Genomic DNA, 25,337 nt, shown 5'->3' with positions numbered 1-25,337 from the left:
CCTGACTTTTGTCTATGAGACCATGTGCTCCCCTCCCCTCCTGAACCCCAAAGAATGAGCAGGAACCCAGTCAGAGCTGCAGCCACGGGGTTTATTCAGGGTGGAGTAGCGCTTGGGGTGGCGAGGCTCCAGCAGGTGATGAAGAGAGGCCAGGATCAGGGTGGGGCAGAGAGCAGGTGTCCCTCTTCAGAGCCCAGGGCTCCAGCATCATTCCTTGTGCTAAAGGGAGAGGGGTGCCTGAGTGAGCAGCTCCCGGGGCAGAGGGCAGGGAAGGTGCCCCACACCACCCCTCACCTTGGGGCCCAGGGCGTCCCGGGTGCGTGCCCGCAGCTTGTTGGCCTGGGTTTCCGCCATGTCTGCCCGCTCCTCTGCGTCGTCCAGCTCATGCTGGGCCTTTCGATACTTGGCTAGGTTAGTGTTGGCCTGCTGCTCCTGTTGGCACAGGCAGGCCTGCTCACTCTCTGACCACTAAGACGGTCAGCTGCCCCAGAAGGGGCCGGCTTCTCCTGGTCCTCCAGTCTGTTCACCACCACTGCCCACGGCCCTCCCTACCCCTCCCCAGTCCCCACAGCAGGAAGGAAGGGCATGGAGCCACTCGTTCCAGAGGTGCCCGGGTGCCAGACCTGCCTGGAAGAGGAAAGCAGAGAGGTCCCTCAGAGACAGAGCTAGGTCTTGTGTCATGCTGGAGCTGTTAGAAACTTGTCTTTCTTCCCACTGGGCAGTGGGGTCACTGTCCCAGCCAACACACAAAGCCACCATGGCGGAAATAGCCCAGAGATGGAACAGGGCTGACCATTGCTGGCATCCTCACTGGCTGGGGCCAGCTGTAGAAGTGAGGTGACCACCAGCATCCTGAAGGGTACTAGGCCCCAAAGACCCAGACCCCCGTGCACTCACCGCCTCTTCAAACTGACGTTTGTAGCTCTTGACCTTACTCTGCAGCTTGTCCACCAGGTCCTGCATGCGAGCCAGGTTCTTCCTGTCCTCCTCGGCCTGGGCAGGCAAAGGGGATTCAGGTCTTGCCCGAAGCAGGCCAGCTCTAGGGCCGCCCCTCGAGGTGGTCCTGGTTACCCACCTGGTACGCGAGCTCCTTGACCCGGCGTTCGTGCTTTCGCACCCCTTTGAGGGCCTCCGCGTGCTTCTTCTGCTCCGCGTCCAGCTCAGCCTCCAGCTCCCGCACCTGCAAGCAGCCAGCCGGTGGGCCTGGTGCCCCTGGCCTGCCCTCCCCAGGGCCGACCCACCCGCCAGGGCAGCAGGCCAGGAGGCGGGCCGCACACACCTTGGCCTCCAGCTTCTGCACCTGCTTCTTCCCGCCCCGGAGGGCGGCTTGTTCTGCCTCCTCCAGCCGGGTCTGCAGCTCCCGCACTGTCTGCTCCAGAGTCTTCTTCATCCGTTCCAGGTGTGTGCTCGTGTCCTGCTCCTTCTTCAGCTCCTCCGCCATCATGGCTGCCTGCGGGGGAGGCGGCGGTCTGGTCAGGAGGTGACGGTCCCTTTGGACTCTTCTCTGGCACCCCTAGCCCCAGCCCAGCCTCACATCAGTGATGGCCTTTTTGGCCTTCTCCTCGGCTTCCCGCCTTTCCTGGGCAGCCTCCTCCACTTCCCCACTCAGCTGGGCCAAATCCACCTCCAGCTTCTTTTTCTGGTTCAGGAGACCTGTGTTCTGCAGGGAAGCAGAGCTTTAGAGTCGGGCCTTGCAGGCCCACACCAAGCAGGCCCCCGCCCCGCACGCTCTGGTGACCCTCTCTGTGCCCACCTGCGAATGCAGGAGGTTGAGACGCTCGGTGGCTTCCAGCAGCTCTTGCTCCGCCAGCCGCCGGCTGCGTTCGCCCTGCTCCAGGGCTGCTCGCAGCTCTTCCAGCTCCGCAGCCAGCAGGGCGGCCCGCCGCTCCAGGGCCTGTGCCTGCTCACGGAGCTCTGCAGCCAGCCGCTGCTCCTCGTCCCGCCCCGCCTGCTCCTCCTTGAGCTGAGCCTGCAGCAGCCGCGTGGCGGCCTGCGCCTCTGTGGCCTGGCGGGTGGCATGGCCCAGCTGCAGCTCCAGGTCATTGAGGTCGCCCTCCATCTTCTTCTTGAGCCGCAGTGCCTCGTTGCGGGCCCGAGTCTCCGCATCCAGGGAGGCCTGCAGGGACTCCACTGCCCGCTGGTGGTTGCGCCTATGGTTGGGAGGGACGGAAGGAGGCGTGGTGACCTGTGAGGAGCAGGGGCCCGGGCACCGCACCTGCTGACAGGCGCAAAAGGAACGCTGGAGATGTAAACCAAACTAAGTGACCGGTCTCTCCCTGGTTTCAAGCCCCTCGTGACTGCCTGTTGCCCATCAGAGCAGCTTCACAGGCAAGAGCGAGGCTCCGGAGCAGACAGACATGGACTGAGCCCTGGCTCTGCCCCTACTGTGTAACCTTGGGCAAGTCCTCTGGCCTCTCCTCGGTTCACCTCTGAACTTTGGACAATAATCTACTCCTCCCCTCGAAGAAAGTCCTGGGGCGGGGGACTAGGTGTCATGCCAATCCGCGTGCATGCTGGGGCTCAGCCAACACCTCCTGCCCTCTGCTCTCAGGCAGTTGGGACGGGAGAGGCTGTCGGCCTGGAGAGGAGGGCCAGCCCCCCGCACCTCAGGTTAGTACACTCCTCGTCTTTCTCCGCCAGCTTCCGGTCCACCTCAGCCTTGACCTGGGAAAGTTCCAGCTGGATCCGCAGGGTTTTGGTCTCCTCCAGCTCCAGGGCCCCCTGGGGTACAGAGCAAGCCATGAGCCAGGAGGTCCACGAACATGTGTTGAGAGGGGAGGCCAGAGGAGCCAGCGGCTCAGCGTTGCCCCAGCCCTGACCTCGGCCTCCTCCAGCGCTGCCTGGAGCTCGCTCTTCTCCCCTTCCAGCGCCTTCTTGGCTTTCTCCAGCTCCTGGACGCTCTTCCCGCTGAGGCCGACCTGGTCTGTGAGGTCACTGATCTCCTCTGCAGAGAGGACAGGGCACTGAGGGGCCACCCCACCACCCATGCTGCAGCCGCATCACTTCACCCCCCTGTAATTCCAGGGTGCCCCCGCCAGGGCACCCTGCCTGTGTGACTCGGAGGGAACTCCCAGTGACCCCAGGGCGGCTCTGACCCCGTGGCGGGCCATACCCTGCAGGTTCTTGTTCTCCCGCCTGAGCGTCTCCAGGGCCTCCAGCGCCTCCTCATGGCTGTGCCGCAGCCGGAAGAGCTCAGTGCCCAGGCTGCGGGCCTCCCTCTGGGCCGCCTCCAGCTCCCGCTGCATCTCCTCCTCCTGCCGCCGCCGCTCCTCCAGCGCCCGCTCCAAGTGCCGCTGCTTCTTGTCCAGCGCTGCGGCTGCAGAGGTCGCCCGCTCCAGCTCCAGGGTCACGTCCTCCGACTCGGTCTGCAGCCGCAGCTTGGCCTTCTCCAGCGACGAGCACTTGGCGTGAGCGGCCTCAACCCCCTCCTCTGCCTCCTGCAGTCGCAGCGCCAGCTTCTTTCTGGGCCCCGGGAGCAGATGGGATGTGGGCGCGTAGCTGAGCCCCGCATCCTCCCCGACCCTACCCCGCCCCAACGTGGTGCTGGCCAGGCCAGCAGGGCACTCACTTGGCCTCCTCCAGTTCCTCGGTCCTCTGAATGGCATCTGCCTCATACTTGCTCCTCCACTGGGCCACCTCGGCGTTGGCCTTGGACAGCAGCCTTTGCAGCTCGGCCTGGGCCTCAGCCTCCTCCTCGTGCTGCTCCCGCAGGAGGTCACAGTCATGCCGCAGAGCCTGCACGGCGTGAGCCAGTGCGCTCTTGGCCTGCAGAGAGCCCGGTGACCTCAGCGTGGGGCCGGCCGGTGGCCCTGTGCCCCCGCCCCCGCCATTCTGTGGCTGCCCACGGCTGGCCCACCTTGCTCTCTTCCTCCAGCTGCCGCCGCAGTTCCTCCAGGCTCTGGGTGGCCAAGGCCTTCCCGCGGCTCAGCTGGCTAATCAGAGACTCCTTCTCCTCCAGCAAGCGGCTCAGCTCCCCTGCAGGCCAAAGGGGAGCCAGCAGGTCAGGTGAAGGCGGGTGGGCAGCACGGAGGCCCCGCCGTGGCCCAGCCGAGCCCCGCGCCTCACCACTCTCGGTTTGCAGTCGCCCACGCTGGGTGCTCGCGTCTGCCAGCTGCCGCTGTAGCTCCTCCACCTTGATCTTGGCCTCGCTCAGCTGATCCTCATATGCCCGGCACAGCTTCTCAGCACTGGCCTGGGAGCCGGGGTCAGGGATCAGAACAAGTCAGAGACTCTCAAGGCAGGATCTAGGGCTGCCAATCAGAGAGACTAGAGCCAGGAACTGGAAGGCTAGACGTGTGCTCAGCAATCAAAGGGAGAACAGAACCCCAAGTTCAGGGTCAGAAATTCTAGTGCTGGACTATGGCTTAAAACATGGGTGTCAGAAGTGAGCAGGCTGAACTAGTCCTAAGGCCAGTGGGTCAAGATGAGGTTAGGATACCAGAGTCTGAAGTCAGCTGGGGACAGCGGTCACAGGTCAGATGTTAAGATTAGGTGGTACAAAGGTCAGGGGTCAGGGTTGGGTGCTGGGATTCAGGACAAGAACAGTCAGGACAGGTCTGTGTTATTTGCTCAGTCATGTCCAATTCTTTGTGACCCCATGGACTGTAGACCACCAGCCTCCTCTGTCCATGGAATTCTTAAGGCAAGAATACTGGACTGGGTTGCCATTCCCTTCTCTAGGGGATCTTCCCGACCCAGGGATCAAACCCAGGTCTCCTGCACTGCAGGCAGATTATTTACCATCTGAGCCACCAGGGAGGCCCAAACAGGATAGGGATGAGGTCAGAATTCAAAGGTCAAAGACTGAGAAGTTGGAATTGGATACTGGGTCAAAATCCTCTGGCATCAGGGCACAGAGTTTAGGAGGTAAGGTTTGAGGTCAGAACTGGTGGGGGGTTTCGGGCTGGGTGCCGGGTGAATGGGCCGGGGATCAGGATCAGATGCAGGGTCAGCACTAGTGTGTCAGATAGGCAGGGGGTGCTCGGGGCTCAGAGGGTGGGGTCAGCTGCTGCAGTCAGGAGGGGTTCGGTGAGGGTGGGCTGCTAGTGGCGGGTCAGAGGTCGGGGTCAGGAAGGAGGCTGACACCTTGCCACGGGCCAGGGTCTCCACGTTGGCGCTCAGATCGTCCACCTCCATGCGGAGCTCGCTCTTCTCCTTTTCCAGCTTCTGCCGCACCCGCTGCAGGCTGTCCACCTGCTCGCCCAGCTCGGCCGCGCTGTCCGCCTGCTTGCGCCGCAGGGCCGACACCGTGGCCTCGTGCCGCAGGGCCGCCTCCTCCAGCTCCCGCCGCAGCCGGCCCAGCTCGGCGTCCCGCTTCCGGCAGCCCTCGCGCTGCCCGGCCGACGCACCACCTGCCTCCTCCAGCCGCTCGCTCAGCTCCTCCAGCTCCCGGGCCGCCTCTGCCCGCTGCTTCTCCACACGGGCCCGAGCCGCCCGCTCGGCCTCCAGCTCCTCTTCCAGCTCCTCGGCCCGAGCCTGGGGACGGGCAGGCGGCAGGGTCACCTCCATGGGCCCCTGACCCCGGTCCTTGCCCACCCGTGTCCCTCACGCACCTGAAGCTCCTTGATCTTCTTCTGCAGCTGGGCTCCGAGGAGCTGCTCATCCTCCACCCGCAGGTTCAGCTGACTCAGCTCAGAGTCCTTCCTGGAGGAGAGGGTGGGCATGAACTGGCCCAGGTCCTAACTGCTGCCCACCTGCCTGGGGCCCCTGGGTACCGCCCCCAGCACACATGCTGGCACTGTGCCTGGAGTAGCCCTCAAGACCTCCCCAGTGTTCCCTCTCAAGCCCCGGCCCTAGAGCCTGGCCCGAGGTGAGCCCCCTTCACCCTACGGTTCAACCTCTGCTGTGGTGCAACACTGACTAGAGTCCCGGGGGCGACAAGAGGCGGGCTGCAGGCTCAGGAGGCCCCCGTGCCCAGGAGGGCAGGCCTGGGCCCTCCCCACACTTACTTCTTGAGCTTCTCCTCCAGCTGTTGCTTGTCCTGGGCAGCGTCTGCCACTGACTCCTGCGTCAGCTTCAGGTCCCCCTCGAGCTTGCGTTTGGCCCGCTCCGTGTCCATGCGCAGCTTCTTCTCTTGCTCCAAGGAGCATTCCAGCTGTGGGGCAGGATAGGGTGGGTGAGCTCACCCCTGTCCTGGCCAGCCCAGCCCCTCCGTGCAGCCCCCTGCTGTGGCCCCAACTCACGTCTTCCACCTGCTGCTCCAGCCGGACCTTGGCCTTGGCCAGCGCACTCACACGGTCCTCCTCAGCCTGCAGGTCGCCCAGGGCCTGCTGGTGGGCCTCCTGCAAGGCCTTCTTCTCCTTGGTCAGCCGGACCACAGACTCGTCCAGTGCCGCCATCTCCTCTGTCAGATTCTTCACCTGTGTTGGAGCCAAGGTCACCGTGGGGCTGCCTCCCCCAATTCTGCCCTGAGCAGCTGCCCCTTCCAGCCAAGGAACCTCAGGCGAGTCAGTTCATCCCGAGCCTCAATTTCTTTATCCTTCAGGGATGGTTGTAGCTTCCTCCTCGAGGGATTACTGAGCCCTTCCCCAGTGTCTGGCCGGCACTGAGAGATCAACAGATGTCAGCTATTTGGGGATTCAGGGGTGTTTAAGCAGCTGTTCCCTAGTCCTGGCTTCCTCGGGGAGCACCTGTGAGAACCTGAATAAGCAGCCTTCTCCAGAGCCTCACTTTCCCCTCCTGTATAATGGAGTCAGCCCCCCAGAGTGTGATCCACATGGGCTCTCGGGAGGGTTCAACAAAGGAAGGCACCTGGGGCACATGGAGCTGGTGGATGACGATCGCTAGCATCTGCTGAGCACCTACTATGTGCGAGGCTCAGTGGCAAGTGCTCGCACACACTAGTTACACACTGAATCCTCACCTGCCCTAATTAGGGAAGTGCTGCTATTAGCCCCATTTGACAGGGGAGGAAACTGAGGCTCACAGAGAGGATGAGACCTGCCCAGGGCCACACAGGTGTGGGACTTGGAGGTGCCTGGCCCCACAGCTCTGCCCCCCCCCCACCCCGGCCTGCACCCACACCTTATTCTCCGTGGCTTGCTTCTCCTTCTCGGCCTTGGCCAGCGTCAGCTCCAGGTCATCAATGTCCTTCTTGAGCTCCGTGCACTCGTCCTCCAGCTTGCGGCGGCGGGCAGCCAGGTCTGCGTTCACTTCCTCCTCGTCCTCCAGCCGCTCACTCAGCTCCTTCACCTTCGCTTCCAGCTGCACCTTGGACTTGATGAGCAAGTGGCAGCGCTCCTCAGCATCCGCCAGGTTTTCCTGCTCCTGGAGGGGGACACGGGAATGGCACAGAGTCAGGACAGCCGAGGGACCCCAGGCCAGGTCCTGGACAGAAAGCTCATTTGTCCGTGCCAAGGCCTGAAACAGGTTCAGTTGGGTTCTGGGACCAAGGAATGCCATGCCAATGACCTGTTCTGGGCCCTGAAGGCAAGCAGGTGTGGTGGAATGAGGGCACAAGTGGAGGGATGGACCGGGGGGACAAGAGGGGAACCTTAGGCTGCGGGGCGACCCAGAGAAAGACCCAAACAAGGGCTCAAGAAGAGAAGCCAACGGCCAGGTCCGCCCTCACTGAAGTTGGGCTGGGGAGGGCCCTGCGGGGCCACAGAGGGCTCAGGTTCTCAGCCACCGTGCTGTTTCCTCACCACCTGACCAGATAACCATCTCCTGCTCTAGCGGGTGGGTTTGTGAGCACAGGCCCGTCTGTCTTCCCACCAGTGTATCTCCAGAGCTTCTGTGGGGCCTGACACTCGAGGTATTTGCCGAAGGAAGGAAAGGCTGCATGGACTCGGGGGAGGATCTGGACCCTTGATCTGTGCCCTCTGGTTGATACTGTTACCTGCTGCCTGGGTTTCCGTGGCCCTTAACCAGAGAAGGGAGCCTGGCACTGTCTCAGGGAGGGAGCGGAGGAGAGAGCTGGGGAGATGGGGCTCCACGGAGGCTTTAGCTGCCCTTAACCAGAGAAGGAAGCCTGGCACTGTCTCAGGGAGGGAGCGGAGGAGAGAGCTGGGGAGATGGGGCTCCACGGAGGCTTTAGCAGGAAGCCATGGGGGCCCAGGGTGTGGGAGCACTGGGGCACATGCACAGACTGGGTAGGGAGGTTGAGTACAAGGAGGCCACACGCAGGTATGAGCCCGTGAGCCTCCAGAATAGCAAAAAGGACCCAGGTAAAGCCTGAGCACCCAGCACAGGCCAGGTTGGCCTTGGCCGGGCAAGGGGCAGGGGGCGTGGTGGGCCTGCCTGTGCTATTCCCTCGGAGCAGCCTGGGGTTCCCTGAGGATGCCTGGGGGTGGGGGCACCAGGTCACCGAAAGAAAACCCGCCCCTCCCCCCTTACCGCCTGAAGCTGCAGGGCCAGGTCGTTCTTCTCCTGCGTGACGCTGACGTGCGTCTCCTCCAGCTCCTGGCGCTTGGCCTCGGCCGTGGCCAGGGCCCCCCGCAGTCCCCGCAGCTCTGCCCGCAGGGCTGCCAGCTCCTCCTCAGCCTGCGCCGAACGGAGCAATGGCTTCATCTTGAAAAAGAGCTTCATCCATGACCAATTCTTGACAGCGTTGAAGGCACGGATGTTCCACTGGATGGTGAACAGGGCATCCCTGGGGAGAAGTGACCGCAGGAGGTCAGCAGATTCACAGCTGCCCCTTCATAGCAATAGCCCCGATGCTCCTGAGCACCTCCCCTGGGCTGGACATTGCACTAAGCACTTCAGTGTGTGGTCGATGGCGTTAACCTTCCCCATAGCCTCTCAAATAGGTCCTAATCCTCTGCTTTACAGACGAGGTTGAGGGAGAGGCCCAGGGCATGCAGGTCTGCCTCCAGGGCTGGAACTCACAAACCCTGAACGGCCTGGTGGTCCCTGCAAAGGTCCTGAAGACGACACCAGGGGTGGTTAAGCCACTGACTGTCATATAAGGTCAGACAGTCTGGGCTCCCATCCCAGCCTCCCATCTTCCCCCATGAGCCAGCTGACGGCTCTCTCTCGGCTCAGACACCCCGTCTGGTGAGCAGAGATGGTCATCTGCCTTTTAGGACTGTCCTGTACTTTGCATGTGTGCTCAGCCTATTCCGACTCTTTGTGACCCCATAGACTGTGGCCCACCAGGCTCCTCTGTCCAGGGGATTCTCCAGGCAAGAATACTGGAGTGGGTTGCCATTTCCTTCTCCAGGGGATCTTCCCAACCCAGGGACCAAACCCGTGTCTCCTGCATCTCCTGCACTGGCAGGCAGATTCTTTACCGGGGACAACTGAGAAGTCCATCCTTAACCAAGATACATTCAAACAAAATATCTTGCCCAGGGCTTGGCACATAAGACTCTGAGAAAACACGAGATGCCCTTATTCCCACTCCGGACCACACTCTGGGATGGCCTGGAATAGAGATGGACTCTCTTTCCCCACCTTCTGAGGGGAGGAAGTGGCAGGTAGCTAGGGGCTAATGGGCACACAGCAGAGCCTTGCCCCTTCGGAGACACTCAACCAGCCGTACGCAAAATCTGACCCACAGGACAGTATGACCAGGTTCAGAGAGCCTAGAAGTTCTGTGAGCTGGGGGACAGCGGCTGACCCCCAACCCTGTGTCCCACACCCCTGCCCCCACCCACCTGCCTCCAAGCAGGCGCTGGTACTCCAGGCGCATCAGGCGGCCCCGGCTCCGTGCCTGCAGCAGTGTCAGGACCTTGGCCAGACGCTGGTCGCGAAGCTCCTCCAAGACGCCTAGGAGCCCAGCCTTGAAGAACACCTGGGGTGGGCATGGTGGGTATAACCCTCAATCGTCTGCATGACCCCCTGCAGAGTGCATGCCCACACTGGGTCAGGACCCTAACTCCCTTGTGCCCCTACCTTGGTGTGGCCAAACTGGTACTGCGTGTGGTCGATGTCCAGCGAGCCCAGCAACTTCTCTGTAGCCTTCCTGCTGTCCATGAAGGTGTCGTCCGGGATGGCGCTGGGGTTCAGGATGCGGTACCTGAGGGGGTGGGGAAGGGTTGGTGAGGAGAGTGCTGGGCGCGGAACAGAGGACTGGAGAGGCTGGCCTCTTGTTCAGGCTCCACTGAACAAGCTGGCAAGTGACACTTGACAGCCTCGTGATACTGGGGGAGTGGGCATACTCTGCTTTAAAAGCTCAGGTAATATTTAAACGGCTTCAGTAGTTCTTTAAGAGTTGGCAGTATTTACAGAAGGCCTACGGCACTGTTACAATTTTTAACTTATAATTTTTAATACTTTATCAGTTTTTTGAGAAGGCAATAAAAAAGTAAAGAAGGTGATGTGATAGTAAAGAAGCCTATCACAAACTGAAGAAGCATTGGGAAAGAATTGTGATCAACAAGAGCAAGGGTTCCGGCATGCCCACTTCTAAAAGGACACACTTGCACGTGTGTACAGGGCCATGTGGGTCAGGTTGTGGTGACCACACTGTGAAGGCAAAATCCTGGAGACACAAAAGGCCCCTCACTAAGGGACTGATTACAAAGCACAGGTCACTAGATTACAGAATACTTCACTCCATAACAAAATGGATGAGGCTACTTGTCATTATATTTATCCAAAGTCCTAGAAGGCACAATACCGAGAGTGGACTGTAACGGTGACTATAGACACTTAGTGATTGTCACGCCACCGTAACAGATGCCCCACTCTGGTGGGGTTCATTGACAACGGGGGAGGCTGTGCATGTGCGGGGGCAGCGGGACTGTGGGGAATTTCCTGTACCTTCCCCTCAATTCTGCTGCAAACCTTAAACTACTCTAGAAAAATAGTTTTAATTTTTTTAAAAAAGGGTGATGATGCAGACTTATGTCTATTAATAAGGAACAATCCCCAAGACATGGTTACAGGGAAAAAACAGAGAGAACATGTGTGTGTGTTCTCACGTGTGTGTGCTCATATGTGTGTGCTCATGCGTGTGTGTGCACTCATGTGTAACGTATTTCTACAGACACACATGTATAATGGTCGGCGTGGATGGCCCCAGTTACTTCTGAAGGGGGAGGGACCCGTGGACAACTGCAGCCAGACAGAAGTCAAACCTATAAGGGGAAGGCAGAGAGGCTACAGCACTGACCAAGCGCTCGTTGCCAGGCATTACATAAAGCCCAGTCCATGTGAACCCTCCCAAATCCACACCTGGCTCTGCCTGCCCGACTTCCCTCTGGGGCTTCCTGCTGGAGACATTTCAAATCTGACATGTTCCAAGGAGAGTTCAATCCACTGTCCACCTACCTCCCCACCACCAAAAGTTTAAAATTCTGTCTTGGTTTCTTAGTAAATCTACCACCAACTCCCCAGTTGATAGGCCAAACACCTGGAAGTCACCCCTGTCTTTTTCGTTCTCTTTCCACTTCCAGTTCATTAGCAAACCCTGCTGGTTGAACCTGCAATATTTACCCAGAGCCTGTTCACTTCCCCCAAACCCACTCCCTCAGGTCTCACCGACTAGCATTTCCCACTGGAATGCCCCCCAGCCCCCTCCCCAGCCCTCCTGCATCCTCCTCGGTGCCCTTCCCACCCCACCCAGCCTTCTGCCTCCACCTGGGAGGAAGGTAAGAGGGAAGGTGGCTGGCAGGGGGAGCTGAGGAGGAGCCAGGGCTGGGGCCAGGAAACACCCACCGCTGGCGGAAGTCAGTGTAGAGCAGCCTGTTGGGGAACCCCTGTCGGCAGATCCGGATCCCCTCCAGCACCCCATTGCAGCGCAACTGGTGCAGCACCAGGAAGGCGTCCATGACCCCTGGGCACAGTGGAGGTTAAAAGAAAAGACTAGCAGTCAGGGGACACACCTTCATGAATTCGAGGCTGCACAGGCCCTGTGGAAAGGGATGACCCAGCTCTGGTCTACCCCGTCCCCTCCCTCCCATGTCCCCCATGGGGAACCAGCCCCCGCTGGGGTGACTACCTGGGGTCTTGTTCTCATTGGGGACGATGCAACGGACAAAGTGGGGCTGTGTGGCCCGCAGATTGGTCATCAGCTTGTTGAGGTTCTCCTGGGGGAGGGAGAGGGGAAAAAGCACAAGAGGGCAGAGAAGCAGGATTGGAAGCCGCAGTGGACCAGCCCGTCAAGGATGGACCAGCCCACTAAGGACTGGGCGCCTCAGTGCTGGGTCTCTGCAGCACCACCCTTTGACTTTCCTTGTGACCCTTGGCCCTCTTCCATTTGACCAGGCAGGCCCCCCAACCTCTCCCTCAGCCCTCCCACACGCCCCGTGGCTCCCACCCCATCCCCCCTAAACCCTGCCCAGGCAGCGTGGGGACGGGAAGCAGCACAGACTTGCTGTGATGTTCACGTGGAGAGGAGTTAAACATCACTGCAAGTCTTAACAGCCGCCCGCCCCGGGTGCAGGGGACAGAGCAGGGAGCCAGGACCGAGTTGGGGCGGCAGGGTGGGGGCCTGCACAGGGCCTAGACGGGGCCTCACCTTGTGCAGCTGGGACACCGTCTGGAATGATGCTGCCTTCTTACGCTTCTCTTTCACCCCAGACTTGGGGGGCTCGGCTAGGACAGACATGGGGCCAGTCACTCAGGGCAAAGAACATCCCTCTGTGAGTCCCCTGCAGACTTGCACCACTTGGTACTCACTAGAGCAGGAGCCAGCATAGTTCTCGTAAAGAGTAGCCAAGAGCTTGTTCTGCGACTTCTGGAAGATGGGGACCACCGTCTCATTCAGTGGATCCTTGTTTTTCTCCAGCCAGCCCACAATGCTGTAAGGCACCTGCCAGAGAACAGACAGGTGCTGACCCAAGGGGTGGGGGAACCCCAGGAAGGGAGGAAAGAGGTCAAGAGCTGGGGTTTCAACAGGCACTTACCACGCCTGCATAGTGGACCACCTCAAAGTGGGCCTGGTACTTGCGCTTCTTGTCAGGCCGTGGCTGCTGGAAATTGGGCGACTTCCCCGCATGGTTATCATAGAGCTTGGCCCGGAAGCTGGCATCTGAGGCCTTGGGGAACATGCACTCCTCCTCCAGGATGGACAGGATGCCCAGCGGCTGGGGACAGGGTGCAAGTGTGAAGGGTCTCCATCAAGCCAGTCCATCCAGGCTGGACTGGACCCCCAATTCCTGGAGCCCCTCTCTCTGGGAGCTTCCCCAGAACCCCCTACCTCAGCCACCATCTGCCCAGAGGGAGGCAGAATGGATGTGCACCCAGGAGCCCTGTCTTCTAAGAAAGAATGTTTGTGGCTTGGCTTTCAACCTGCTTCTGACCAATTCGCAGCCCTGAGTTGTTCTCTTTGCTTATAAATGTGCAAATTCAAACCAGCACCCCTGTACCCACACACCCCCGACATCTGTGGTCTCACACTCTCCCACATGGTGCAGTCAAAAAACACAGTTGATGTCAAACTCTGGTTTCCTCACTTAGTGGTTAAGGGGCCCTTAGACCTCTCTAAGCCTCAGTTTTCTAACCTGCAAAATGGGGACATGAATACTTTCATTGCTGCCATAAGAGCAAAGAATTGTCAACCACCTGAATGTGCACAGGTAGGAGATTACAGAAATGCATGGGCATCATCTGCTGTGTGAACCACTGTGTCTTCTTCAACAAAGCACCACGCCCAGAATACACTTTCAGAGAAAAGGTAGGATGAGAAGTGAGTCTGTGTCCATTAGAGAAAAGAGATGCCGAGGATAAAGGATGGAGAGGACGCACGTTGTGGTAGGATTGGGGGAAATATTCTTTCCCCTTTATTCCTGATTTTCCATTTTTCTTTGATTTTTGTTTCCTTTAGTCTTTGTACCATAGGAAAATATGTGTAATGTTTTATAAACAAATAAACACACCCTATCCTGCCCTGTAATTCTGGACAGTTCTGAGGGTCCAATGAAACTGTGTCTGCACCAGGGCTTATTGTCAGCAGTGCAACAGGGATGCATACTCACACACACGCCCTGCTCACTAACACACAATCACTCTCAATCTCAAACACACCTAGTCACACACCTGCATACATTTCTGTTCATATACACATTACACACACACGCTCACTTCAATGCACATGCACATGCATGCCTGCACACGCTCGTTCACACACAAGCACACAGGCACTCCCTTGCTGGGGTGACCTGGCCCCGGGCCCCACCTTCTCGATGAGGTCGATGCAGGGCTGCAGGTCCAGGCCAAAGTCAATGAAGACCCAGTCGATGCCCTCCCGCTTGTACTCCTCCTGCTCCAGCACGAACATGTGCTGGTTGAAGAACTGCTGCAGCTTCTCGTTGGTGAAGTTGATACACAGCTGTTCGAAGCTGTTAAACTGTAGAGGGCAGTGCCCGGCTCAGCCGGCCTCCTTGTAGATGGGGACATGGAGGCCCACAGAGAACAGGGATGTGTGGGACACCCTGCCTCCAGGCAGACCCCCAGGGCTCCTGCCCCCACCCCCATGGTCCTCCACCCGGGAAAGAACAGCGCCTGGGGCCATGGGCCTGCCCGCACCTCAAAGATCTCAAAACCCGCAATGTCCAGGACGCCGATGAAGAACTGACGGGGCAGCTTGGTGTCCAGCGTCTGGTTGATCCGAGACACCAGCCATCGGAACAGCCGGTCATAGGTGGCCTTGGCCAGAGCCCCCACGGCAAATACCACCTGGAGTCATGGGGAGGCTGGGCTGGGACCCGGCAAGAGGCGGACCCTGCCCCAGCCATCCCAGGGTGGGCCCCGGCCTGCCGGCAGCTCACCTGCTCCACGCTCTGACCCTTGGTCACGTACTCATTCCCCACACGCACTCGGGGGTGCAGAAGGCCTTTGAGGAGGTCCCCGCTGCTGACCCCCATCAGGTAGGCAGCCTTGTCAGCACCTGGCAGGACACACAGGTGAGATGAGGCGGCGGCCAAGAATAGGGGTTCTTGGGGGCTCTACTGGTCTCAACTTAGGGTTAGAAGAGGGAGGTTAGGAGAGGTCAAGTTCAGGGTCAGCAAACTGTACAGCTCAGAAGAGGGAGGGGCTGGAGTTGAGAAGTCATGGTTTACAAATCAGGGCCAGACTGAGGTCCAAGGTTGCGGACAAGGCTCAGGGATCACGGTCACAGACTGGAGGTTAGGATCAGGGTCAAGAGCATGACCAGGTCAGGTCAGGGTCAGGGTGCCTCACTCTCAGTGCCGTCGGCCTCAGCCTGCTCCTCCCGCTGCTTCTGCTTGAATTTCATGTTGCCGAAGTGCAGGAGGGCCCCCACGATCTTATAGCAGGCGCATTTCTCCTCCACGCTGAAGCCCAGGATGTCCATGGCATGCTGTGGGGGAGGGGAAGACTCAGAGATCTCTGGGCTCCTCAGGGTCCAGCGGAGCCAAGAGACCTGCTCCCCTTGCACCAGACGTACGTCAGTGGCCATGAGCTCCTCCCCGTCATCCATGTTGTCCACGGTGATGACGCCCTGGCTGCAGAAGTGGTAGTCGTAGGGGTTCATAGACAGAAGCAGCATGTCTGGGGGACACGGGGCCGAGAAGGGGGTGTCGGCTGGGTTCACCAGCTCTCCTCCTTCCCCTGATCGCAGCGTGGTGGGTCCTGGGTGCTCGCATGGCAGGAGACTCTAGGGCCCTCTCTAGATTTTGTACCCGGAGTTTCTCTCCTCCACTCCGATGCCCAAGGCTTCCCTTTCTTTATGAGTCTGGGAAAAGAGCCACAGTCCCTACCTCTCACTCACCTTTTGACCCTTGCTCATGGCCACCCCTCTGGCCCAGACCCTGTGCTGGGTGCTCAGGTACAGGGAGGATCAGATTCTACCCTTGAGGGGCTTGCAAGAGAGGTGAGCCAGGCCCAGATGGAGCCCTTGCTCCCTGCTTGGTGCTGGGGGGACCCTCCCTAGTCTCAGGACAGCAGGAGAGAAAACCTGGCCAGGGCAGCGGTGCTGAGGGGCGTGTTCCCCAGCGCGAGGAGGAGGGCTCGGCAGGAGCCAGAAATCCCAGGAAGGGGGTGGGTGGCTAGGAGTGCTGGGTCGCTAGGGAAGAAGGGATGTCACAGACTCCAGAACAGCAGGGGAACAGGCAGCCCAGGGCCTGGTCTGAAGGGGCCCAGGACAGGGCTGGGCAGCCCCACTGCCACCCAGACCTGAGGGCTCTGACTCCCATCCTGTTGGGCTGCTGGCCCTCACCCTGCAGTTCTGGCTTCTTCCCTGAAAGGATCTGGTAGTAGACGTGGTAGCCTCGCTCACCGGGCAGCTGGAAGATCACCCGTGACTTCTCCAGGAGATCTGGGGGAGAGGGAGGAGTTGGCCTACTGTCCCGAGTGGGTCACCCCACTAGGGCTGAGGAGCAGGGGGGAGGGGCCAGCCGGGGGCAAGGGTGTCTGCACATCCCCGCCCCCCCCACCCACCCAGCATGCGCTGTAGGAGGTCTCTCCATTGGCACATGTGCCACAGTGCGGGAATGTGGTGTCTGTACACCAGTGTGCATGTATTAATGTGAGTGTCTGTGTAGAGGTCTTTTTTTTTGGCCACATGACTTGTGGGATTTTAGCTCCCTGACCAGGGACTAAACCCGGGCCCTCAGCACCGAGTGCCAAGTCTTCACTGTCCTAACTGGACCACCGGGGAAGTCCCGTGTGTGTGGATCTCGGTTTGTCTGTTCTTTTATCTAGGCTGTCATTCCTCCACCCACAGACTGCTGCTTTCCCCCAAAGCCGTGCTGATGTGCCAGTGTGTGCAAAGAGCAGAGCCTCTGTGTGTTTGCACACGGGCCCGTCAGGGTGTAAATTACGACGTTTCCTCCCATCACCACCTGCCTATGCTTGGCCATCAGGATCTGGCCCTGCATCCTAAGATGGGGAGCAGTCAACGCGGGGGAGTCCCTCTGTGCATGTGACATGGGCACCCAGTGTCTGCATAGCCAGACTGGGTCAGGAGGGATAGGTGATGACTGCAGAGCTACACTGGGGGAGACCTTCCTGGAAGGACAGTCTCTCAAGATGTCCAGAGATGAGGTTGGGCAGGAGGGGCACAGGTCTGCTGGATGGAGGGTCAGAGAAAAGGCTGGGGTTGTGGTAGGGGGCGGGGCCAATCACAAGGAGCCTGACTGGCCAAATAAGGGTGAGAGTCTCCATCTTAAGGTGATGGGATCTGGAGAAGGTTTTAGGCAGGAATGCGATGTGGTCAGATTAATAGCCAAAAAAAGATCACTCTGGCTGAAAGAAGATCAGGCAGAGGAATGGAGGCTGGGAGACCATGTGGAGGCAGTGGGTAAGTTCCAGGTGGGAGGTGAGGTGGCATGAGCTGGGCAGTGGCCTGGGGATAAAGAGCAGCATCTGGGGCAGGTGGGAGCCCCAAGGACTCGATGATACTTGCTCAATCTGAGTGGGAAGGTGCAGGCCTGGGCCTCTCCCATCCTCCTCCTTCCCCACCCTCTTCTGAACTCACAGCTGTCAATATCCGCAGATGCCAGCTTCCCAGAGGGACCAAAGTGAATGCGGATGAACTTGCCCTGTGGGCAGAGGAGCAGCCTCAGTCGGGGGCCCAGGCAGTGCTGCTCCATCCACCCAGGGCTCCCCAGACCTTGTGGCTCCCCACCTCCCCACCGTCCTGCCCCAACCCCACCCAGTCTCCCACTGAAGCCACTCACAAAGCGGGACGAGTTGTCATTGCGCAGGGTCTTGGCATTGCCAAAAGCCTCCATAGCGGGGTTAGCCTCGATGATCTGATCCTCGAGGGTGCCCTGGTGGCAGGATGAGGGGTCTCTCACCCCGTGGTCCTGGATCTTAGCCCATCCCAGACCACCTCTGCTTGGGAAGGGGAAGGGAAAGGGGAGGGAGGGTCCCCAGGACTTCATAATAATTGCCTGCCCCACTCATACCAGCCCCATACCTACCCCGGTCTTCGTGGCCAGAAATTGCTGGGAGGAGAAGGAAGACAAAGTTAGAGGGTGTGAGATCTCACCAGGCGGGAGTGTGGCAGTGGGGAAGTGGGGTGGGTTAGCAGGACAGTGAACGTTAGTCACCCAAATGTCACCCCACTCCCTGTGCCTGACCCTCCACGGGCTGTTAGATGGAGAAATGCAAGAAATGGAGCAGGCAGGGCTCTAGTCAGGGAGGGGCTTGAGGCAGGAGCTGTGTGTGGGTGTCCCCTACCCACAGTGCCCCAAAGCTCTGTCTCTGGCCTCCTCCATATCCCTTCATTTCCCATAACCCCAGAATTGACACTGCCCCAAGCCCCAGAGGTTCCTGACTACAATCTACTCCCCTTTAGAGCCCAACTCAAAAGCCCCTTCCTCTAGGAAGTCTTCCCTGATTCTCTGAGGCTAGAAGAGACTCTTCCTGCCCAAACCTTCTGACCCTTGGCCCCCCTCTGTGATGGCCCTTCTTTACACTTCTCCTTTCTATTATGATTGGATGCATTTTCACTGTACAACTATATATCGAGTATTATTCAAAATAGCCCCGCCAGGTGCATATTATTAGCCCTAGTTTGCAAATAAGGAACCTAAGACTCAGAGCTGGAAAGTGATCTGCTCAAGATGACACAGTAAGTCAGAGGCATCCTGCTTCCCATGACGCCCAAAGCCACCTATCTCTCATCTAGAGGGACTTGCTAAACCAAAGGACTCCTCCCCACTTGCTCTCCTAGCCTCATCTTCCCTCCATCTACCCTTTTATCTCTTCCTTGCCCTGGATCCCAGCAGCCTGGGAAAAAAAGGTGGGAAAGGAAGAAATGGATTCTGGAGTGACAAGTGCCATGCCACCTGTCCCATGCCACAAGACTTTGGTGATTCACTCACCTCCAGGGAGCCCAAGACTTAAAAATCCCCCTGAGCTGTTGCTGGGGAGACAAGGGCAGGAGAGAGATGGCAGGAGCCCTCCCCTGAGCTCCACCCCACACACTCAGCTTCAGGGCTTTTGAACAGGGCTCCTTCTGATAGATGTGATCAAATTTGGGGCAGAGGGGAGGCAGGTTGATAGGGTTTTTAAGCTACAACACCCATGGCCCCTGTGGGCCAGCCTTTCTCTCTACCTCCCTTGCCTGACAGCTCCCCCAAACCTCAAATCCACGATGCAGGGCTCCTTTCTGCCCAGGTGCCCCCTAGACTCACCCATTCTGGCTGTATCCCTGTCAGCTCCCGCCCTCCATTCCCGTTCCTAGACCAAGCCCCAACTTTCTGTAGCATCTTCAGAGACATTTTGGGAGTTGGGAAAATGAGGTGAAGGGGAGGGAGGAAAGAGTACCAAAAAAGTCAACAGCAAAAACAAAACCAAACAAGAAAAACAACCACCACCACAACAAAAAACCAAAACTGAAAAAAAAAAAAACAAAAAAAAACACACAAGAAAATCAAATGGGAAAACAGGAAAAGGCAAAAAGAAAAAGAAAAAAAACTTTAAATGGAAAAAAAAGATAAGAAAAAGAAGAAAGAAAAATGCCCCAGAATAAAAGCAAGGCTCAACAGGACCAGGAGTGAGGGCTGGGTGGGTGGAGGCCTTAGGCTTCTGGAAAGAAAAGTCAACCCATTTGGGGGTGGGTGTGCGGTGCCCACACATCTCTAAACAGCTGGCCATAGGGCTAGGAAGGAAAACTGCACCTCGAAAACAAATAAAAAACCCCAAAATACTGGTCCCCCATTGTTTCAGAAAATTTCAAAAACCGTAAAGAAATCATAGGGTGCAAAACTGCTCCTTAATCTTGACTGTTGAGAAGGCCAAGTGCCCTTGGCTCTGGCTGAACCTGCCTTGTTTGATTGACAGCAGGTAACTGGAGCATGAAAACCAAGAAACTGATTATTACTTCTTGGTAAAAACAGCCTGCTTGGTAAACTTTGAAAATATGAAGGTCGTGAAAATATGAAAGGGAAAAATTACATGAAATGTTGAGGACTAGCAACGTGGTCCCGCCCCTCTGCATTACAGATGGGAACAGTGAGGCAAGCCTGGAACTGCGTCACCTGACAGAGAATGGCCGCAGCCTCTCTGGTCAAGCCTTGCTCGGGCCAGAGTCTGCCACCAGGGTGGGAGGCTCAGGCAGGGCTAGAGGCTCTGGAGAATCAACTTTAAAAAAAAAGAAGAAAAACGGAGAAAAAAAAAGAAAAGAAAAACAGTGAGAAGCAGCAGGGAGCAGTGCCCGCGTGGGCAAGTCTTACAGCCTTCTTGCCCGGCCCGTCTCCCAGGGCAGCGACGATGGCAAAGTACTGAATGACCCGCTTGGTGTTAACGGTCTTACCGGCCCCCGATTCTCCCCTTGGACGACACAAACATGAGTCACCAATGTCTATCTGGCTACTCTAATTTCTCCCATCCCCCAGCACCCTACTTCCCCAGCACCCTCCCCACAGCCAGCTCCCAACTCAGGAGCCCCCCAACCCAAAACTCCTCAGAGATGGGTCAACTCCCAGAGGTGTTGAATTGTTTACAAAACAAACTAGCATGGATCATCCCAATGAGATGAGAAAACACATGATGCCACTGTTTACTGAGCGCTAACTTACTGCCAGGCCCTGGGCCAAGTGCTTCACCTGAACTGGTTCATTGAAGCCTCAGGAACCCTGTAAGGCAGGCGCCATCATCACCCTCTTTTGATACAGAAGAGGATGTGGCTCAGAGAGGTCATGTAGCTGTTTCTGCTGGGTGCCAGGTGCAAACATTCACCGGCTGACTCCTATAGCTCTGCAGTAGGTAAGCAGGACCGTCCTTTTTACACTGATGAGATTCAGAGGACCAAGGGCACCAGCAGGAAGTGGACCCATGAGAACTTGAATCCAGGTCTTTCTGGTTTCAAAGGCCTTACTCTTAACCAGCAGGCTGCACACTCACACACATACACCCACTCATGTGCAACCGATGTCCATATTGGCTTGGCTGGACCTAAACTTGGTATGTAAGAATTCTACCACTTTCTCAAGGAGGCAAACAAAGGGTTATAAATAAGATTCAGAAATAAGAAGCTGGTAATAAAGAAGAAGGGCTTTCTTGGTGGCTCAGTGGTTAAGAAGACTCCCGCAATGCAAGAGATATGGGTTCAATCCCTGGGTCAGGAAAATCTCCTGCAGGAGGAAATGGCAACCCACTCTAGTATTCTGGCCTGGGAAATCCCATGGACTGAGGAGTGTGACGGGCTACAGTCCATGGGGTCTCAGGGTCAGACATGACTGAGCGACTAAACAATAACAACAATAAAGAGGAAAGGGAAGGGGATCTCCTCCCCCCTCCTTGAGCCAGAATCAGAATCCCCAAAAGATCAAGGTGAGAGAAGATTCCAAGCCCTAGGAACAGCGGGTATGAGGGTGGGTGATCAGTCTGGCATTCTTTTTCTACTTATCTGCTCAGAGCAGGGACAGAGAAAACGCTATAATTTAGCCTCACCTGGGACACTGGCTCTAGGTGGTAAAACCCCTGCCCTTAGCATTTTGTATTCAATTATCCAATCTCGGGAAATGATTTTAGTTCCACTCCCTCCCTGCCAGATGGCCAGCATTTCCCACCCCATCTCCAGAGCCCGACACTCACGTGATCAGCATGGACTGGTTCTCTCGGTCTGGAAGAAAGGGGAGGAGACAGAGAAGTTAGCCAAAGTGAGGGACCAGCCACAGGTGGAACACCTGGGGTATCCTTGGCGCTGGGACAGCCCCTCCGCCACCCAGAGCCAGAAATGGGAAGGACCAGGTGGGAACCTTCAGACGGCAGGCCACTTCCCACTTGAAGAGACAGAACGACTATGCTTCAGTATCCAGCGGGATGGAAAAGAGGGCAGTTGCGAGTAGAGGGAAGGGGATCCGGGAGCCGGGGAAGGGGTCTCAGTAGAGAGAGAGGACTCAGGGAGAGGAGTCAAGGCAGCCCTTACTGCGCAGCATGTCATTGTAGGCGTTATCCGCCACCGCGTATATGTGGGGCGGGGCCTCCGAGCGGCGCTTTCCCTTGTAAGCGGCTACCACGGAGGCTGTATAGACAGGGAGCCATTTGTAGGGGTTGATGGTGACACAGAAGAGGCCCGAGTATGTCTGGGGAGAGACAGTATAGATGGGTTATTGGAGGCCAAGTTCCCGTCCTCAAGCTCTAGCATCGCAAAACTATGATCTTTGCAAAAATTCCCCAAAATGAGCTGCCTAAGGTGCGACGCCACACCCCTGTGGCCGTCCTGGCCCCGCCCTAGCTCTCCCTCCTGCCCTCAGCCCGCGGCCCCACCTCCACAGCCCATTGCCCAGCGACTCTGCGGCTGCCGCTCCGCCCCTACAGTCCCGTAGCCAAACCTCCTGTCCCACCTCCAGCTCCGCCCACCACCCGGTGGCTCCGCCCCCTCAGCCCCATGACATCACCCTACCCTACCTCTAGCCCTGCTCCCCCACCGCACACAGCCCCGCACCCTCCCCACGGTCCCGACCCCGCCGAGCTGTGGCTCTCGTTCTAGCCCCGCCCCCGATGCTACGGCCCCGCCCCCACCACGCACAGCCCCTCCCACCCGTGGCCCCTCCTCGGTTCCCGGCTCACATAGATCATCCAGCGCGCATAACGCTGGCGCAGGTTGTGCAGTACGGATGCCTCGTTGAGGTGCGTCATCATGGCCATGTCCTCCAGCAAGTCGAAGCGGGGCGGGTTCATGGGCTGCAGCTCAGCCTCGCGAACCGTCAGCACCTGCCAGGAAGGCCATATCGTGGGGGAGAACCAAGTGACCTCAGCCTCTCACCCCTGTACGCCCCCAGACCCCCTTTCATCCAGAGCATGCCTTCCAGGAGCTACACGTCGGGGAGGCAGAGGAGCTAATTCCAGGAAAAGGGGGGAGCCAAACCTTCTGGTCTTTGGTCTCCACGTTGACTCTGCCCCCAGTGGCTTCCGACTTGACCTCAGCCTCCACGTAAGCCTCCTGTTCATCAGGTACCCAGACCCGCTTCTTCCCTGGGTTTCCGGGAGAGCATTGGGGCTTTGAAAGAGGCTGATGCACATCCAGGGGTTGGGGGCCCAACTGGGTTCCCCTGTCGTGTCCCTAGAGCTGTGTGCCTCCCAGGAGCCCCTCTATCAGGACACGGGAGTACCCAGGAAAGATCCCTCCAGACCCTGTTTCCTGAAAAGGCAGCAAGCACTGGGAGGTTTCCCTAGAGATCTCCTCAAAGGATCCCCTGACTGAAGTAAGGGTCCCCCACAGCCCTGGATTACATTTCAGTTCAGATGCATGCTTCTCTTGTATTTGCCCTGCGACCTGTGGAAAATCCCTCATTCTCTCTGGGCCTGTCCCTCAAAGGCAACACATTGTGAGCATCGCCTTAGTTCTCCTCTGGAGCAACCCTCAGTATCAGGCACTTAATATTAGTGAGTTCTGTCTCCCCTGTTTCACCCAAGACTCAAGCCCTGCACCTTGTAAGTCTGTCTTATGCTCCTTCCTGCCCAGGCAGCTGGTCCCAGAGCTCCAGGGAGCCCATATTTCATGGTAGTTAAAGGCATCATGAAAGTGAAAGACTCAGGTATCCTGTCACCTACTAGCCAAGTACCTTAGGACCAACTACATAACTTGCAGGCTCCAGTGTTAAAATGCAAGTCCTCTTGTTAACAAATCATTTAAAATTTCAAGATGGTGATAGCAAAGAGTAAAACGCCCCCAGTGCAGCTGCAGAGGTCGCACACCCATGAAGCTGGCCCTGGCCCTGGTCACCAACTCCCCAAGTTGTTGCAATGATGCATGGAAAGTCATCTGCTCTGGGCCTGGCGCACAATAAGCGCTTGATACACATTGCATATTGTTATTATTGTCCTATGAGCAAACCGGGTCATAAATAGTCGCCTTTATTCCTGTCCCTAATAAACAGAGGGTTTGGCTCTAGGGAAAGCACTAAAAATAACTCCAGCACAGGTTTTATGGACACGTGGAGGCAGCCTGCACACATACCAGTCACTCTCGTCTCAGAAGCCTCAGGCTCCGGCCGTAGACTGCAGTCACAGGAGGCAGGCGATACTGTCCCATTTTACAGAGGAGCAAACCAAGGCTTGCTCACAGGCACACAAGTGAGGTACACTAAGTCCCTGGGATTTTCTTCTTGGGGCTAAAGCTGTCAGGCCAGAGGGCTCCTTCAGACCCAAGGGGAGTGCCACCCCTCCCCACTCCTGTTCTGAGTCCTTAAGAGCTTCTCTGTGGCTCTGCCCACCTCTGCCCTCACTTACCATCCCACAGGACAGTGTGCACCTTCATCTGCTCGTGGTAGCCCTGGCGGAGGTAGCGCGCAGACTCCCCAAGTTCACTCACATCCATCATGGTAGTGGCACTGAGAGGCGGAGGGTGCAGCAGCCGAGATCTTGGAGGTTCAAGGCGGTCCAAGGCAGCAGGCACTGGAAGATGGCACGGAGAAGGGACTGAGGGCAGGGGCCCCAAACTGGGGTGTGATCAACCAACCCACAAGACCTGATAGTAGGTGATTCTTTGGTAAGCCCCCAACACATGTACGCACCCTCTCAGACACCAGAGCATCCTCTCCCACAGAAATGGAGAGACTTGTGCCAACCTACAAGCACCCTCACCCACCAGCCTGTCTGCCCTCCCTTGGGCTCCCACTCCAGCCCTGATCACCCACCTCGGCACCACGGTGAGGGCTGGGAGCTGGGCTCCCCCTTTTATTGCCGCCGTCAAGGTCAGCGGAGGAGAGCTATGTCAGCAATCTCCACGTGTCACAGCCCCCCCAGCCTGGCCACAGGACACAAAAGGCAAATTCCCTTTTATCTCCACCAGCTCGGCCCCTGGGCTATTTTTACCTCCCATTGTCAAGGGATCACAAAGGCGGAGAGAGACACTCGCTCCACTCAGAGACTGGGAGGTTGAGATTCAAACTGACAGGGGTAGGGACAAGGCAGGGAGAGATTTGGGAAGACTGAGGTGCTGGGGGAGAGGAACCAAGTCTCAGGGAGTCCGATATACTCAGAAAAATGTCCACATGTCCAGGAATGAAGAGCAAGAAAACTCAGAGAGCAGGAGCCACAGGATGCACTCTGGGACTATTTGGTCCAACCTTCTCCGTACATCCAGAAAACTGAGGCCCGGGGAAAGGAAAGCACTGGTCAAGTCTCACCAAAAAGCGGTGGCCGAGACCAAGTCAAAAAAAGAAGCAGGGACTTCCCTGGGTGGGGGAACAAGGGATCCAGTGGTTAAGACTCCACGCTTCCAGTGCAGGGGCCACGGGTTTGATCCCTGGTTGGGAAACTAAGATCCCACATGTCATGCAGCATGGCCAAAAGATTTTAAAAAATAAAGAAAAAGAAAAAACAAAGAGAAGCAGAGAGCGTGAGACATCCCTCTCCAAGCACCTGGATGCTGTCGTTTCCCCTTTCTGCTCCCCTCTATCCCCAGTTCTCCCAGGTCCCCTGGGGAAATCACACAAGAAGAAAAGCAGGTCTCAAACCACAGGTGAAAAGGAATAACCTGGCTGAAGAGGAAGAAAATAGAGGAAATGGTAGACCAGTTAGGAGCCTCCTTC

General features: G+C 57.7%; 1 protein-coding gene across 1 annotated transcript; it reads right to left on the bottom strand.

Annotated features, from left to right (window-relative positions):
- Window positions 1–207: 207 nt before the first annotated feature.
- MYH7B (myosin heavy chain 7B) lies at window positions 208–24,139 on the bottom strand. Its single transcript, XM_068986810.1, has 41 exons — window positions 24,034–24,139; window positions 22,670–22,776; window positions 22,372–22,515; window positions 21,728–21,884; window positions 21,394–21,421; window positions 20,031–20,127; window positions 17,772–17,795; window positions 17,526–17,618; window positions 17,324–17,387; window positions 16,064–16,162; window positions 15,293–15,396; window positions 15,067–15,205; window positions 14,655–14,773; window positions 14,413–14,562; window positions 14,063–14,233; window positions 12,792–12,971; window positions 12,565–12,697; window positions 12,404–12,480; window positions 11,885–11,972; window positions 11,602–11,719; window positions 9,835–9,958; window positions 9,597–9,733; window positions 8,335–8,590; window positions 7,024–7,266; window positions 6,183–6,359; window positions 5,949–6,094; window positions 5,553–5,643; window positions 5,086–5,475; window positions 4,066–4,192; window positions 3,857–3,975; window positions 3,569–3,765; window positions 3,113–3,462; window positions 2,820–2,944; window positions 2,606–2,721; window positions 1,754–2,150; window positions 1,535–1,660; window positions 1,280–1,450; window positions 1,076–1,180; window positions 898–993; window positions 295–432; window positions 208–219 (listed from the first exon to the last, which is right to left on the bottom strand). The coding sequence occupies exons 1-41, from the start codon at window positions 24,122–24,124 to the stop codon at window positions 208–210; spliced, it is 5,826 nt and encodes a 1,941-aa protein (XP_068842911.1). The 5' UTR covers window positions 24,125–24,139.
- Between the last annotated feature and the right edge of the window lie 1,198 nt (window positions 24,140–25,337).

Source organism: Capricornis sumatraensis, chromosome 15 (genome assembly GCF_032405125.1).
Source record: "Capricornis sumatraensis isolate serow.1 chromosome 15, serow.2, whole genome shotgun sequence".
In the NCBI taxonomy this organism is placed as follows: domain Eukaryota; kingdom Metazoa; phylum Chordata; class Mammalia; order Artiodactyla; family Bovidae; genus Capricornis; species Capricornis sumatraensis.
The sequence above is the reverse complement of the archived record's forward strand: the minus strand, read 5'-3'. Positions and strand labels throughout refer to the sequence as shown.